The sequence below is a fragment of the Astatotilapia calliptera genome, chromosome 6 (assembly GCF_964374335.1).
Source record: "Astatotilapia calliptera chromosome 6, fAstCal68.1, whole genome shotgun sequence".
Taxonomy (NCBI): domain Eukaryota; kingdom Metazoa; phylum Chordata; class Actinopteri; order Cichliformes; family Cichlidae; genus Astatotilapia; species Astatotilapia calliptera.
In genome coordinates, this window is record NC_137427.1 from 25,097,425 (window position 1) to 25,114,938 (window position 17,514).

Genomic DNA, 17,514 nt, shown 5'->3' on the forward strand with positions numbered 1-17,514 from the left:
ACCTAATGAGTGGTTTTTGTCATTTTTCTCCCATCGATCTGACCCTTCCATTCCCTCTTGCTTGGATTTTAAACCTCTCTGGCTTATATATATTTGTTGACAGCTATACAAAGAGTTGAGTCAGTGCTACCAGGCTCTCGTGTCTAGTGAGGCCAAGCTCCGCCAGAGTCACCAGGAGCTGAGCAGCCAGCTGGCGCAGAAAGACCAACAGATCTTAGAACTCCAAGCTGGCCTACAACAGCAGCAGCAGGAACAAATACAACTTCAACAGGAGCTGCAGCTGCAACAACAGCCTCAGCTAACAGCCATTTATCCCTCTCCTCAAAAACAAACCAACTTTAAGGTAAGGACTATTCTCATTCTTCACTATGTCTTCCAAAAAGGCCTTAATGAGCAAATGCATAAAAACATCTTAGTATAGCAAGTATGCCAATCTATGATATGCATTTGTTTCACAACAAACACATTATAGTTTGATAATTCTGTCAATTGCTTGCCTGGACTTAATATCTAATTGTCCCAAGGTACAGAGATGTCAATGTGTAGGTGGACCTGCAGGCACAGTAATAACTGACTGGCCCCAGCATGGCCTGTGGTGGTGGTCTTTAACTCAGAATCATTCGTTTGATATTGCTCTAGTTCACCCTTGATCTATCCATCTCTCTGAGCACCAGTGTCTTTTATGTCCGCTATCTGATCTTCTCTCACCGCCAGTCCTAGGCATACGCGCACTCTCTGAATAACATACTTTAGATATCGCCTTTCTCCCCTCCTACCCAAGTAACTGGAAGTCCTTTTAACACACGCGGGTCAGACAGCAAAGCCACGTAAGAGGTGGAGAGAGGTGATTTAATTGGAACTCCATAATGTTTTTGAAGATGATGTTAGAGTTACAATTCTACATCTGTCAGTCAGCGGGACTTTGGCTTTAGCGTTGTGCCTTTTGAACCAATCGCCCCCAAGGCAATAGAGGCCTTTAGTAACTGCTAACGATATGACGATAGGTGGTAGACCACACAGTGTCAGACACTTGGTTGGGGAAAAAATTAAAATCTTGAGACACTTTATTCCATCAGCAGTTCTCTGGCACACCACTTGACATTTTAAGGAGCCTCTCGGTCTCTTCTGCTCTACGACTTACCATTCCAGTTTCCTCCTTCAGATAACTCCATTTGATGCAGCACAAGACAATATTTTTGCAGCAGCGGAGAAATGTTTTTCTGCCTCCGCAGCGTTTAATTCGTTAATTTGATTGGCTGATTTTCTGAAAGTGCTGCTCCCAGACTGTGCAAGTTAGAAGATATCAGTTCAAATGTTAAGTGAGTTACAATGAACCTGTCTCACTTAACCCTCTTAATTTAACCAGCGGTAAAATATAAATGGATCATTTAGTCAGTAATTAAATACAGTACTGTAGTGTTCCCACAGTAATTAATACTACATTTAGAGTAGATGCAGTTAGTGCTCTGTGTGTGTAGTGTGGGCACATACACTGACTGGCCACAACATTAAAACCACTGACCGGTGAAGTGAATAACATCGATCATCTCGTTACAATGCAGTGTGCTGCTGGGAAATTCTGGGTATTTATGCAGATGTTTTTGGGGGCTTTTAATTTTTTGTGTGTCATGCACCATTTTAAGGCAGGTAGTTTTATTGTGACTTACTGATATATGTGTGCATGTTTTCTTGTCTCTTACAGTGAAAAGTCAGCTCACACAATTCTCAGGGCTGGGACATAATTAGAAAAAAATCATATATATAACCAAAGCTAAGAATAAATGATAACTTTTGTTTACCGAACACATGTAGCTGCTGTCTGGCTGATTTGTTTTTTGTAACTTTCTTACCCGCCGACATCAAAGTGAACAGATCAGGTATCCCAAGGTATAGCGCTCAGTCAGGAGGGTTTTCTATTTCCCACTCTCTAATTTCACTGACAGGTTATGCGTACGTGTGGGTACGTCTGTCTTCATAGTTGTGTGTTTGACTGAAGGTGTGTGTGTGTGTATCCGAGCACATAATCGCGAATTCTGTAACAACTTCCTCCCGAACACCTGTTAAATTCAAATGCTCGGGTTGTTAAGGCAGATTTGATTTTAATTTTAAATGTTTTGGTGGAAGTTACTATTGGAGGTGATCAAAGTACTGATCGCAACAGGAGCACAGGGGGGGAGACACAGTGCTCATTTGAATATGGACCGGAGCGACGGCTTTGAACACCCCACCTGCAGTGGTTTTTGGTGGGGGCGGGGATAAAGGAGGGGTTGGGGTGAGAGGAATAACACCTATTGTGTGTTACATTTCCATGCCGCACACCAGGATTGTGCGTTCTCGCTTGTCTTATGCAAAGTTAACTCTTTACAGGAAGCTGAACAAGACTTTACAAAGGCTCAAATGTGGGCAGTGTGTGGCGTGACCACACAGCTCAACTCATTTTAATCAGGCTGGTTTCTACTTGAATAATGTAAATCTATTATCTGTTAAATCTATTTTTGTTATTTATCCACAAATTAAAATATAAATACTACATCTATCAGTCTGTCTCTCTAAGATCTATATTTGTATGTAGATAGATTGTCACCATTTTTTAGTACATCAAAAGTCAGCTAATTGCTCCTGTGCTTAGGTAGTTGTCCAGTGTGTGGGTATTTGCCTGTGTTTGAGTTTATAAAGTGGTGCAAACATCTCCATGTCAGGCTGTAGATGGCCCGATGCCCTGATCTTCTAGCTTTAGGGCCTGGCTGATCATCAGGCACCTGGATGACCTCCATGCACAACGAGCTGCTGTGAAATTGCCAGGTTAGGGAGGCTTGGGTTGCCAGGTTGGGTGGTCACCATCGCAATCTAGATGCAAAGCAGGCTCCCTCATTAGCGGACAGAAAACTAGCTAGTCTGAACATTTCATTATTCAGAAGCGTTTAACTGCATCGTTTGTATTTACTGTAGTTTAGTTAGAGTTTGGCTACTATCAGAGCCGAGCTGTGATTAAAGACCAACATTAGAATCCACAGCAGACCTCAGGCTTTCTGGAATCATCACCGCAGTAAATGAGTGGTAAGTTGTTAATTATGTGGGCAGTCATTCAAAGCAGTGGTTACTCTCTCATCAACATTGGAAAGAGAAAATTAGGCATTCACATTCAATCCAGAAAAGTTTGGTCTAAATATAATGGGAAGAAGCACCTGTGTCTTTTGAAATGTTTACTGAAACTCTTTTTAATGGCCTATTTAAAAAAAAACAAAAAAAAAACAACATTTATACAAGGTTTGTGTTTTTTTTTCTTTTTGTTTGCTTTGGTTTGTCTCATTATCTCAATAGGACAACAATAATGTTAACATAACACCTGTGTTTTTTCTTTAAACTATGTCTATAGACATTTGAATGCCGCTTTAATATAATGATACATGAAATGCAGTAAGGTCTCATACTAAGCCTGAAGCACAGAAATAACATTTAGAGACATGACCGAGCCTTCCCCCCCCTGTTTTTTTTTAATATACTGAATGAACCCCACACGTTGCATCTCCCTTATCTTGCTGAGATCATTTTTTAACATCTGCTCCTGGGTTTTTATTAATGTTGGCTAATTTAAACGCTTTTAGATGTGTAATTAAAGTGCTAGTGAGACGCTCACACGTGCATAAATTTATACACCCACCGTTTTTGTCAGGTCACCTTTGGCTTTGGTGAGGCATTTCTTTTGATCATCATCATCATTAATGGCAGTCATCGGCTGAAAAGGGTGAAAACATAATGCCACGAAGAAATATGAAATCAGCTTTCAGCTAGAAGTTGAATAGACACTCAAAAAGGCATGAGGATGAGTTTAGTATGTTGTCCAGCTTGTCTCAGTATTGTAATTTTTATTTCTGTATTTTTAAGCACAAGGATTAAGGAATGCCAAATGTTAACTATGTTGCACCACATAAGAAGTGTTTTGCAATATATTGTCAATATTTAAGTCAATTAAATATTGACAATATATTGAATTTCCCAAATGAAAGATGGTAAACTGAACTAAAGGTAACTGAATTGTGGTGATGTGAAAAATGGCTGACAGCAGGGTAAAGCAAATCAAAAAGCAGGTTTATAAAGTGGTGCAAACATCTCCATGTCAGGCTGTAGATGGCATGACGTCCTGATCTTCTAGCTTTACATTGCATTTTAAAATGAACGCAATAAAGAAATGTGTAAGTGAGTATCAAAACTACTGTATAATGATAGCATTGCTATTGTGGGGAAGGTATCACGGTAGTACCAAATTGCTACGATATTGCTAACCCTAATAAGCATGAAATTAAGTTCAATTAAAATAAGGAGAGAGGAAATAAGTTCATATATGAATTTAGCTTTGAATGTTCATCATTGTACTTTGTGAAAATGTGATTGAAGGCACAGGCCTTGTTTTCATTCATGCTACAGTCACAATGAGGAAAACGGTGACTGGAGACCATATTGCAACCAAAGTTATTGCAACCAAAGTTATTGCAACCATGTGCAATGAACTTGCAATCTTGTTGCCTTCGAAATGGTTGCTTCGAGGCAGACACTAGGTCTATCACCACTTGCAGTCAGTTGGAGTCTTCAAAGCGATTTTGGTGCAAGAGACAATGAGACAGAATCAGCCTGCTAAACGGAGTCAAGTGGGCAATTATATGCAATCTGTGACAAAATAGTGATTAATTGGGATTAAATCTGTGAATATATGTCTACTTTATTACTTTACTTTAACTACTTAGAACAGCCTCAGCTTATGGGCAACCAGTTGGTCACCGCAACAACTTTCAATCAGTCTAAGACAGCAAAAACAATTCACTGCTTTCACCGAGCAACCACCGATTTTTTCCTAGGCGCAAGGAGTCTCTGTCCTATTTTTGCTCTAGTGTGACTGAGCCATTAAGACGAATGCCCTTCCTTTAACTAAACTCGCAGGACCTACTTTAAAGTATATTAATCTTTATTGTAAACACGTGGCTGTATTCACACGTTTCTTTTTTCATTTGAATTCCATTAATGCTTAAAATGCATTTTTTTGTCAGTGACTAATGTTATGTGTGCTGATTGTATTATCACTAAATAGTATTACCTACATGAGTTTGAGTTTTGGGTGTGTATTAGTAGTAAATATTGTTGTCAACATGTGTGTGTGTGCGTGTGAGTGGGTGGGTGAGTGTTTGGAGCTGGCCCACGTCCAGGGCCAGAGACATACTAATGACATAGATGCCAGTGGTGTGTTTTACAAGCTCAACTGCTCTCATTAGATGAGAAACTCTGTGTAGCACAGCTCGCCTCATTAATGAAGCACAGCCATGTGCCGCTGCAGAGACATACACTCACTCGTTCTAGCACATACACCCGGGTCAAACAGACTGTGTGGGAGGACTCAGGGCTGGGTACACACTCCGAAAACATACACGCACCTACTTCCTACTCACTGTGTGCCGTCCTTCTATTAAGTCCCCCTCCACTGCGCTGCCAGTTAAAACACACACTCATCCATCTATGCACAAAGACACATGCTCTTTGAAGACTCACCATCTTGAATACAAAGTGCACCAGGCCTGAGAGTGCACTGCTTAAAGTCCTCACTTCTCAGGCCTATCCAATCACTTTCACATATGCTGTCGTTCCATTCATTCTATTCGAATGCGATTGTGTGAGCATGCGTTTGTGTATCCATGCAGTGAGTGGCTTTGGGTGTGTGCGTGTGGGTGGGGAGCCCCTCCTGATTATAGCTACTCCATAATTAACAGTGATCAGATTTGTTTTGTGGCATAAATGGTGCATGTGTAGAACATTAGGCCTGGCAAGTCTCATTTCACATTCAGCTCAAGGGCTCGGCAGCAGACGGGTCACGAGCTTCAGGGAGCACAATCACAAGCCTCGCTCCATATGGTCCTGCCTGCCGCATCCTCACATGTGAGGGCCGCCAGTGCCAGACAAGTTCCCCCAAGAACCTAATCGTGTTCAGTAATTACCAAGACCGGCTTTTCTCTCTCTTTTTTTCCTCCTCCCCTCCCTCCCTCAGCCTCCTCCCAATCTCTTGCTCTTTTTATTTATTTTTTTCACCACACCTGCATGCTCTCTTCTCCTCTGTCAATCTCATGCTCCCGTGCCGTCTCTTGGTTTACTCTAAGCTACGTGTAATCTGTTTGTCTTTTTTTTTCCGTTTATATATATATTGTTGCTCTTTTAACGGCTTCCCGGCTTTCCTGTTTTCCGCTGGATGAAAATCAGGAGGGCGACGAGAGAGAATTCGCGAGGAAGAAAAGTCAGACGCTCCCGCATCAGTTAATTTCTAAATTGCTTTATGTGGCTGATGCCGAAAAACGCACTCCATCCTCCTGCCTGCCTGGAAATTATAAATAATTGTAACAGATGCGCCAATATGGCCGGCCTCCAATAAACGAGGCCCCAGATAATTTGACCAACCCCCTTTGACAGGCCAATTTAATAAAACATGAACAAAATCTTCCTCACTAATAATTTATCATCCCCTCTCCTCCCCTTTGGTTAAAGTTGATTACCCTGGCAGTTAACAAGGTCACGCCCAGATGCCAGGTTTCTGATAATGCAATCAGGACTTGTTGGAAAAAAGGTGATGACATCCTGTGTGGTTTTCTTCACAACTTGGCCTCCCAGTACAACATGGTGGTGAAGGCCTTTGTTTGTCAAAGAGCTTCAATTTGATGTGTTGAGTCAAAGTGTTGTTGATAGCAGCAGGTGAAGCTTTTCTTTTCTCTTTAGTTTCACACTTTTTCTTATTAGCGATTTAAGAAAAGGCGTGAATATGTGCAGGTGATACAGTCAAGAGGTATGTGGATGAGTTTTTGAACTATAAAAGGGCTTGTCTGACTTGATAAAAACTGCCTATACAGCACGTGGCCTTTTGGCAGTGGATTAAAAGTCATGCTGTCCTTAAAGCTATAATATCTTTGTACAAAAACGCACACTCAGCATAACAACACAACAGTAGCTTAAGCGTAGAGATTAAAGTTTGAGTGACATGGGCAGTTTGAAGGTGACAGTTGTTGCCCTGTACATACAGAAACCCCCTCTGGTTAGTCTTGATTGTGTTAGTATTTTGTCCCAAAGTGTCTCATTATACACTTTTTTCCGAAATAGTGGAGCTGCTGGTTAATTATCTCTTGACTAGATGAGATATCTGGGTGTTGACTGCAGTGAGCTAAAGTTGCCATTCTTTTTAACTACATGGTGGACAAACTGTTATCACATTTGTAACGCAATGCAGTACATGACTGCTGCAAGTACACAAAGAAGATTAAAGATTTAAAACATTATTTTAAAAAAGTATTTTTTACAGTGGAAAGAATTAAAGGCAGACTGTATTCTGCTTTGGTTAAGCTTAAGCAAACTTTAAACTGAATTAAGCAATAAAAAAATACATTAGCCTGATATTGGTTCATTAATAGCTTGCTGTTAATTTAAAGAGAACATATCCATTTTATTAGGTACACCTTGCTAGTATGTGTTAGATCCTCTTTATCCTTCAGAACTGCCTTAATTCTTTATGGCATTAATTGTATAAGGTGCTGATATTTTGATATTTGTCTGAAACTTTGGTCCATATTGACATGGGAGCATCACACAGTTGCTGCACATCTTTGATGTGAATCTCCCGTTCCACCACATCCCACTACTAGCCTGAAACATTGATACAAGGCAGGATGGATCGATGCTTTGATGTTACTTATGCGGAGGTCTGGCCCTACCATCCCAGTGTCACAGTAGAAATCAAGACCCATCAGATCAGACAATGTTTTTCCAATCTTCTATTGACAGTTTTGCGGAGCCCGTGCGAGTGGTAATCTGAGTTTTCTGTTCTCAGCTGACACAAGTTGGACCCAGTGTGGTATCCCATTTCCTTCAAGGTTTGTCATGTTGTACATTCAGAGCTGCTCTTCTGTATACCTTGGTTGTAATCCAATCGATAAGGTGGTTAATTAATTTGCCTTCTTATAAACTTGAAGTAGTCTTTCTGTTCTTCTCTAGTGTTTTTGCCCAGATAACTCCTGCGTAGTGGATATGTTCTCATTTTTGGATGGTTTTCTCTAAGACCTAGAGATGGTTGAGCAGCCAAATCCCCATAGATCATCAGATTCTGAAATACTCAAACTAGCATGTCTGCCACCTTGTGACATTCAAAGTCACTTATATCACCTTTCTTCTTCATTCTGATGTTCGGTTAGAACTTCAGCATGTTGTCTTGAGTACGTCTACATGCCTGATTGAATTGAGCTGCTACCATGTAATGGGCTGATTAGATATTTGCATTGACAAGCAAATATGGTTAAGTGGGTGTGTTTGTTACAGCTGAAATACTCAACTTTGAGGAATAACATGGATAATATTTTTAAATTTCCGGACATAAGCATGACAAAATAACAGCTGTCACCAAACCAAGGCTCTGTTTTCCATCAGCCTATCTTAGTCGTCTCTTTTCAGCCTTTCAAGCACCAACATATGCGCCATCTCTTTTCTCACAGGCGTTGGCGTCAGAGCAGGTTGATGCAGTAGCCCAGAAGTCTAGCCCTGACCAGGCCTCTACTCGAGGTTCATGTCCCAGGCCAGAGGGTAGTACTTTCCATCAGAGATCTGCCAGTTCCATTAGAAGACAACAGGTAGGTCAGAACATGCTTCTGGTAATTATGTCAAAGCCAACACGTGGATGAGCAGCTAACATACCCTCACTTATCCATTACTGTTTTGTTCAGATTAGATCAAAGCCACAGAGAAGGGATATAAAGGAAACTGTCTTTCTAGAATCATATGATTTATCAGACCCAGCCCCTGCCAACCTTTGTCCTGAACTTCCCAACACACACACACAGATGCCCCTCCTACTGTGACCAAGCCGGCGTGTGCTGCTGGTTTCACGCATGCCTTGGGCTCAGGCACTGGCTAATTTACCGCTTCAGCAGTACATTATGAACAAGAAAGAAGCTTTTGATCTTCTCAGTATCCAACTCATAAGTTTGGCAGGACATGTTTCTAGATGGCCTCACTCACTCTAAAGCTGGCCTGAAGACACGTTGTTTGATTTAAGCCGCTGTCCTCATTGTATCTTAAATCGAAGCGCTTCTGTTCTGGCAGTCTATTTGTGTAATGTAATTATACCGTGCAAAATAAATAAATAGTATTGACATTTGATGAGCTTCCTTTATGCTTGCCTTAGGGCACACAACTCACAAACACATAATTGGTGTACTATCCACCTATAATTCATTATCAAAAACATGCGCCAATGTTGATCCTGCTGCTGATATCCAAAATCAGTGTGTAAATACTTTTTTTTTGATATTCTATTATACTGACTAATAACGTGAATCATAATGAGATCTACTGAATGGAAATCGGGGCATTTGTCATCAGTTTCAGTAAACGTCAGCTTGGCTTTTCATTTATTATAAATGCAATCCTGCCTGTCACTGCCTCTTACCACACATTTACTGTGTGTTATACATACGTTTACAAATGAGATTTTAATGCAGGCACATGATCATATTAGAGCTGCCGCGCCAACATTTACAGAAACAGATGTCAGATGAAAGATGGAGAGCTTTGAATTGAACTAACTCCTTTAAATGAAATAAAGTTATTATTTAACTGAATGAAATTTAAGATTGATGCGTTTTATTTTCTGAGTGGCGACTACAAAGTGGCATCTTTAAAGTGGCATTCTTTCACATAGCACAGTGGCACGTTCACGTCTCTCAGCTAGTAGCTATAAGAACTCCGGTTATTACTTTAAAACATGTAAACTTCATAAAACATGTCCAGCCTTACTGTAAATCTTGAATAATTTCTAGAAGCACGATGATGGTCCAAAAAAACTATAAACTTTTTATGCCTCATTACGATTCATACCACTCCATTTAAACTGGAATAACAAACTGGAAGGTCAGCAGCTGATGAGACAAGTCTTCTGTTCAGCATACTGTTTCCCCCTTGGAATCAGATTTCTGCTATTTTACTCAATGCCCACAGTGAAGTGGGATTATTGGCTGCGTCTATAAACAGTGCAGAGTGGTGCATGTCCGACTGTGTTGGGTGCATGCAGTAAGTGTTATAATGATGTTAGCCATTAAAAAACAAACAAACAAAAAAACTATGTCTCAAGGAACTTGAGAGACTTGGTGTGTGTGTGTGTGTGTGTGTGTGCGTGTGTGTGTGTGTGTGTGTGTGTCACATGATTTGAGTGAAGAAAGTTTACTTTGATGTGGAAAATTAGATTTGAAAGACCTCATGAAAAATTGTATTTTCAAGTTCCAGACTGTTTAGAGTTTTTATTAGAAACAACACTGTGAATTGCTAACATTATACAGAGTGGACCATTTTTCAGCATGATTTACTTCAAGTTTGAGCTCAAACTTGAGCATTTGTTTTTAAAGTTTGCTTAGTAACAGTGCTCATTTGTATGTATAGTCATCAGGGAACGTGAACACATTTAATTACTCTCCAGATGCACTCATAACAGGCTAGTGCAATCATAAAGAAACCCATTGATGACAGTGACTCAGTGTCTCTGTCAGATAGAAAGTGGAGGAGAGGTGAAGGGAGGCGGGCACTCAGTGAAATGATTCTTTCCTCTGCTGATTCCTCAGTAAATCCGGTTTTTAAGTTACAGACCTTTTCCCTCATTTCCTTCTTACTATGTGCCCTCTGTCCCTCCTTCTGCGTTGCACTCTCATGTTTACAAAGCCATTACAGGGTGTTATACACAGGTCAGGCCATGACCACCAGACAGCTGCCGAGCTGAGGTAAATGTCGAGGACAGCCTTCTGTGTCTCGTGTTCTCTGCTTTTTATCCTTCAGGCCTGTCTTGTGGAACATTAACATCAATGCCGCAACACAGAGCTTCCCACACAAATAAAGGGCATTCATGCGTCTTCGGGTCCAGCAGCAGTCAGGCGTCCAACTGGACCAGAGAGAACATCTGCACCAAAATGTCAGTCATTAGTCAGTGTCACCATTTTATTAATTTACCGTGGACTTTAGACAAGCACGCAGTTTGTCTCACGTGGTTCTCACCTTCATTAATAATTACTGTGATCAGGTTAAGTAGTAAATATCATTCACAATTTATATTTCTACCTGAAACCCAGTTTAGAGTTTGTCTGCAGTATGTCATGCACTTTATAATTGCTCATCTTTACTTTTAGGTTTAGGACTTCGAGTTGGTTTGGATTCCCCTTTTGGAATCTGTGTTTCCCCCTTGTACAGACAAACTAAGCCAGTTGGCCTGCCACTCATCAGGAATATGCAGATCAATCTGCTAATTAGTTGCATAGAGTCATTAAGGCTGAGTTAGAACACATGGTTGGCACCCATGCAGGCATGTTAGCAAAACCTGGCCGCCAGGTCACTGGAGTCAACTGTAGCCTCAGAGCACATTTCCCAGCACACGTACATCGTGTATATATTAATGTCACAAGCAGATGTTCTGTTTTAAATACACATTCTGTGATGTTAAAACTAAAGGAAATGTGTTATACAGTAACTAATTAAGTGACAAATGCGTTTTTTAAGTTACAATAAAAAAAGTCTTAATGTCTAATCCCTTTCTTTTAAACATGTCAATTAGCATTTTGCAGCAGTTGCTATTCACTGAACAATATCTGCTGTCTGTTAGTGTCCTTCTAAATAGGTGAAGTTCGCCCTCATGTGAATGATTTGAGTTGCAGACCCATACACAAGGGATTCATGAGGAGCAATGCAAAGAAAGCAGAGTCCATTGTTTTCATGTATTCCATGTTGCCATGTAACAACATTAGTATTAGTATTTAGTATTTATTTATTTATTGTCATTGTCAAGAACAATGAAATTGCGTTTGGGGCTTCCATACAACCCCAAAAAAAGAAGAAAATAATAAATACCCCTTAAAACCCAAGTGTACATATTTAACCCAGTGTGACTCCAATGCAATAAGACAATCCTTAGCAATAATGTTCGTAGAAATTCAGACAAAGACCTGAGAAACATGACAAAATACAACAATGCAACCCATTCAATATTATTGTACTGTGAGATATGATATCAGATATGATAGTTATCTATTTAAGAAAGAGGGGGGGGGGGGGCAGGAGGGGGAAGAGAATAAAGATATGATGCACCAATGCAGACCAGTTCATTGCTATTAAGAAGTTGGATATGGTTATTGTCCGTGAGAGGGGGGCAGAGAGTTCAGGAGCCTCACAGCCTGTGGATACAGGCTGTTGGCCAGTCTGGATGTTCTGGCCTGTATAGACCTGTACCTTCTCCCTGAGGGCAGCAGATGGAAAAGGTGGCGCGCAGGGTGATGTTGGTCCCGCAGGATACTGTGCACCCTCCTCAGACAGCGAGTGGGGAAGATATTACTGATGTGTTATGAATTATCATGCAAAAATATTTTTTTCACTCACTTTTGAGAGTGGAGAGTTTTCAGGCAATGTTATTTTAAAGTTTGCCAAGCTGCTTTGTGAGCACATGTACAAGTTGCGCTATTTGTTGTGCTGACAGAGTAAGGTGTGATTTGGCTTCTGCAGGGAATCTTTGACATATCCTACGTAAATGACTGACGTTGTTGCCTGCATTTATGTTTGAAACAAATAAAATGTCAGGACTTTTTAAAAACAGCCGTCAGAATGTACCATGTCCCTCCTGGAATTTGCTGACATTTTTGAGTCCTTATATTGATGCTATGTTTATTATTCCTCAGACTGAGACGATTGTTGATCTCTTGCTGATATATTCAAAAACTGCTGCGATAAAGTAGTCAGGAATGCACAGGAGGAATCAATGGTACGGAACAGGCCAATCACAGTAGCTGCGCGCTGCGTCAAGATGACTTGTAGTTACAATTCTAAGGAGGTTACACCAGGAGGGTGTGGGTTTCAGCGGGAGTTTGCAGTTTCCCACTGAAGCATAAATCCCCACCGGTCAAGCACCAAGATGTGTTTGGTTCCCCCAGTGCTTGATTAGTGTATGATTTTGCTTAGGACACTAGGGCATGAGATATTTTCTTGTTTCAGCCGTAACAACAGGTGTTGCAATATCAGAAAAGGCTGAAATCTTAATGACTTTAATAGGCAAGAGAGCTTGTCAACAGCAATCAAAATACATATTTTTTGGATGGTGGGGGGTTAGGCTTAACTGATCTGCTATCCTCTCATTAACCTCACCACTTTAGCACCACCTCCTCCTCCTGTACTGCTCATCTTTCTCTACCCAAGGACTGTTGTGCATTTAGTCGCATTGCATATTTTAGCCTGCCATCTGGTCAGCCCTGCCCGGCGCTACAGGAGGGCCTCCTATCCTTTCATATTCATATTCCACTAGCATATTGTTCCCACCGCTTTTCTACAGCGCAGCCCCAGCAATTCTCCATTTCTTTATTTATTTCTACAGAAGAGGCTGGCAAGCAAACTGCACCCCCCCTCCTAATCGGCGGCTCTTCCAGTTGTCCTATCAAGTGTAACCTGGAGGCCCCTAGCAGAGCAATTAGAGCGGCCTCCCTGACCACCTCTTGTAATGAAGCCCAGCACATTCTGGAATCTATAGCCCCTTTAGTCTCCCCTAATGGGACATCATTATTGTCAAAGAAACAATGTAAATGGAAATGAACATACTCATTAGCCAGTCGCAGGGAGAAACCTTTGCTGCTCTCAGCTTGCAACTCCTGCTTCCAAACACACACACACACACACACACAAGAGTGAACCTCCTCCCTTCAGCTTCTGTGGACTGCTGCTCGAGCTTGCTTTATTCCTCTGGCAGCGTGTTTGTTTTTGTCTGCATATGTGTGTACCAAGAAAGACAATGCTCATGTTTTACTCAAGGTGAGAGGGGAGTGGAGTGAACATAGATAATTCCATTATTGGCATTCACTCAGTGTTTCTACAGATGTTAATTGCTGCATGTGTTTGTGCCTGTCTGTGTAAGTGAAGTCTGTTCAAGCTCCCACCCCAGTGCTTCTTTGCTTACCCTTCCCAGGGTGCACCAGTGCAGCGGTCCAGGTCCCTGTCTCCAGCTGGCAGCGTCGGGTTCGGAAGTGAGAGGAGAAAAGAGGCAGAAGAGAGGATTCGAGACCTCGAGGAGCTGCTGCAATTGAAGGTAATTACTTGCCAATGTATACAAATAAATATAATGTCTTAATCGTTTCCACCCCTCTTAGAACAGTTTATTTATCCCCAAGTTTAGAGTACAGTTCTCACTCTGATTCCTTATGGTCGAACTTTATTTTATTAGTCTTTTTTTGCATCTTTTGTCTGTGTATCCCTGCATGACAGTGTTTCTCAAAGTGACATTGAACTACCCGAAGGAGTGGTTTGCTTCAAAAAGCACATTTGTTGTTGCTATATTTTGGTGACATCTGTTAGTATCAGTTTGAAGGAGCTGCTTGTTGCTGTGGCCACTAGCTTAGATATGATTGCTGCTATCAGCTACTGGTTTATATAGAGGTCTGCAAGAGAGTAACAGTGGTTCAATTGCAGTACTGCTGCCACTGCCTCCTCCGTGACCTTCTCTTACGGTGTCTTTCACACATACATACGTACATGGGCGCACACACAAGCAGAGTGTGCGTAGGCAGTGAAGCAGCAGGAGAGAAGCCGCTCTGGTGAAAGCGGATGCAGCCATTTTTCTTTCTTTTTTTTTTATCCTTAAACGAATCAGCTTTATTGGTCTTTTAACCTTCACGTGCTCTGTGATGTTCTTCTCAGACTATTCTTCGTCCTCATGTTGTTTTCAGTGTCTCCAACTGGCTGCAAGCAAAAGAAAAAAAGTTAATTTTCACCCCCGTGTTGCACTTTCCCCTAAAGCTCACTGCCTTTAAAAAACAAATCTCTCTATCTTTGCAGCTGACCAACGAGTGAGTGATTATCCAAAGGTCATCTCCCTTTGAACACAATCCCAGGAACGCATTAGGCACCATTTCCTTGTCAGATCTGAAGTGTCTGAATTACATCACTGGCAGACACCTCGACAGTAATGCTCAACATAGATTCAGACAACACGCATGACTGTCTTAGTTAATGGTGCCATTTACTTGTCTGCTGTTTGAGGGGCATTTAGCAAAGGTATGCACAGAAAAACGTGACTACATTAATGAGGGCATTTGTTCAAGGCATGATTTAGTGGTTTTTGTCCTTTGCTTGTTTCTGGAAATAAGCAAAATGCCCTCTATCAGTTGCACTTGAGACCTTACCTTCAGCCTCTTACTGTGCAGTACTTTGCTTGGTTCAGTTCGCTGCTGTGCAGTTTTCCAGTCCTTTCCAACAGAATGCTTTTCAAATTGGGTACGGCAGCCATACCATTGACATGTTGACCTTAGCTGCGAACAAACAAACAATTCTCTTAATAACGCCCTCCTTTTTTTCTACTTCACACTTTGAAGTAAAAAGTAGCTGTTGCTGTGTAATTATTTTTCAGCTTGAGAACGTCCACACATGTGTTCACTGACTGAGTGGGGGTGTATTGATCGGTGGGCAAGGGTCTGTGGCCTGATGACCAGAGCTGGTCTGCCCAGGGGGAAGCTCTATAAGGAGCCTGGGAAGCCATGATGTGGCTAATGCCCTGCCACTTGCACCATCCCACCCCCCCGCCGCCCCTCCATCAGTCAGCCACAACTCCTCTGTGTCCCCCCTCAGCCTCTAGTTCCACCAGTTAACACTGCTCTGGTCTGGCCCCTTTCATTAAAGCCCTGTTTTTGAGAGGTCGGGGGCTGCTCGAAAGGGCTGACGATGTCTTGCAGATGTCCTCAGTGAATAATCCACACTAGGGAAAATCCATACTTGTCACATCGGCAGTGTGGATGTGCAGTGCGCGTGTGTGCACACACATTGTGTGTCCAGCGCATATTTGTGTGCGCTCTCTCTCTGTTCTCTTTGTCCTTGTTAATAATAACAGGGCCGAGGGCTCGCATTTCCCTCTCTGCAGGGTAGCCGTGTCATATCAGCAGTAAACAAGCTCCTTCCCTTCAGAAAGCACTCGACAACTCTCCCTAGCCTTGGCCACTCAAGCAGAAACCTGTCCTGCACCCTTCCTTTCACTTTTCCTTTTCCTCCCCCCTCTCTCTCTCTCTCTCTCTCTCTCTCTCTCTCTTTTCCCTCTCGTACTAATTTCTCAGTTCTCTTTCTCTTTTCTCTACTTCCATGAGCTCTCTGTCTCTTTTTCCTTACCCTCTTTCCACCTCTGTTTGTCCTGCCTGTTGAAAGAATTTTTTCCATTGCTCTCCCTGTTAAGGTCAATGTGATGAGGGAGGAGGGATGCCCCTGACAAGAAAAATCTATATGTTGTCTTCTCTTAACTCCTTCTTTAAAGCAGGAGCCCAATCTCGTTCTGTTTTAATAGCTGTCAACAGCAACAAACCCACCACTACAACCCCATATCACAACACACGGTTGTCATCAGTTGGTAACTCCAGTGAGTTTGTTTCTTTGCTGGTTAACGTGAGCGTGTGTGAGTGTGCAGGCCTGTTTAGTGTACAGTGGCACCAGCGACTTGTCATGTAAACGCCTCATTTTAATGATGCCTCAGTTGACCAGAAGGAGTGGAAGCATTTGTTTGGGAGAAACAAGGAAAGTGGAATGAATCTTGACCGGCTGCTTTCTGTTAGGCTGAGATGTTTCAGCTGCAAAGCAGCTTAAATATGTTGGTTTCTTATATTTTTAGGCCCAGTATGGGCTGTATCAGTGCAATTGCGGCAAATTCCCTTCTTCTGTTAACTTTGATTTGAGTTACCCAACTCAGGACGGAATGTTGCCATTGTGCTTTACAGATGGAGGAAAATGAAGAGCTGAGGAGAGCTCACGATAAACGTCGTGAACGCCTGCGTTTGATTCAGACCAACTACAAGGCAGTCAGAGATCAGCTGAAAGAGATGGAGAAATCAAATGGCATGTGAGTACACACTTTACTGTCTAACATTTCATAATAAACTCTTATCTCACAGGAAATTATGACTGCAAATGAATGGTGAAAGATCAAAATATACAGAACCCACATCTTCATAAAATAAAACCTGTGCATACACAAAGCAACTGGGATAACCTCCAGTTTCACTACGCAGCAGTGAGTGAGAGACACTTCAAAGCATATAACTCGCCTTGCCTTATGTTAAAAGCCCTGTGAAACACTACAACCCCCTGAAACCACTCACAAATAGTCTTAGGGCCCCATTGCGCTCCACATGTTGTCTGACAAGACCTGAGTTCTGGATTTGGGAGAGTGGGAGAAATTCCGCTTTTTTCATCTTTGAAAAGCTCAGAGGTTTTAAGCCCAGTCAAATTGGCCCGTTTTGTGCCAAGTGTATGTGCTCTTCGTCTCTTCTCCCTCAGCGTTCATTAAGATGTGAGAGCCAGAGGCTGGAGGTGTCTGGTCCTGGGGGTGCAAGGTGTTTGAGAAGGCCTGTGGAGGAAGGCTGCAAGAGGGAGGAGGGATGAGAGCCATTTCCTGTTTTGAGCTGCTATCTTCAGCAAAAACCACGGGATTTTTTACACAAAGTGGAAAAT

General features: G+C 41.9%; 1 protein-coding gene across 4 annotated transcripts in view; it reads left to right on the plus strand.

Moving 5' to 3' along the window:
* Nucleotides 1-17,514, plus strand: part of cntln (centlein, centrosomal protein) — a 100,678-nt gene that overhangs the window by 14,388 nt on the left and 68,776 nt on the right. For all 4 annotated transcript variants that reach the window (XM_026171264.2, XM_080302983.1, XM_080302984.1 and 1 more), the window contains 4 exons: nucleotides 104-343; nucleotides 8,511-8,645; nucleotides 13,997-14,116; nucleotides 16,782-16,903. In XM_026171264.2, the coding sequence (XP_026027049.2) occupies nucleotides 104-343; nucleotides 8,511-8,645; nucleotides 13,997-14,116; nucleotides 16,782-16,903 (617 nt within the window). The remainder of the gene's footprint in view (nucleotides 1-103; nucleotides 344-8,510; nucleotides 8,646-13,996; nucleotides 14,117-16,781; nucleotides 16,904-17,514) is intronic.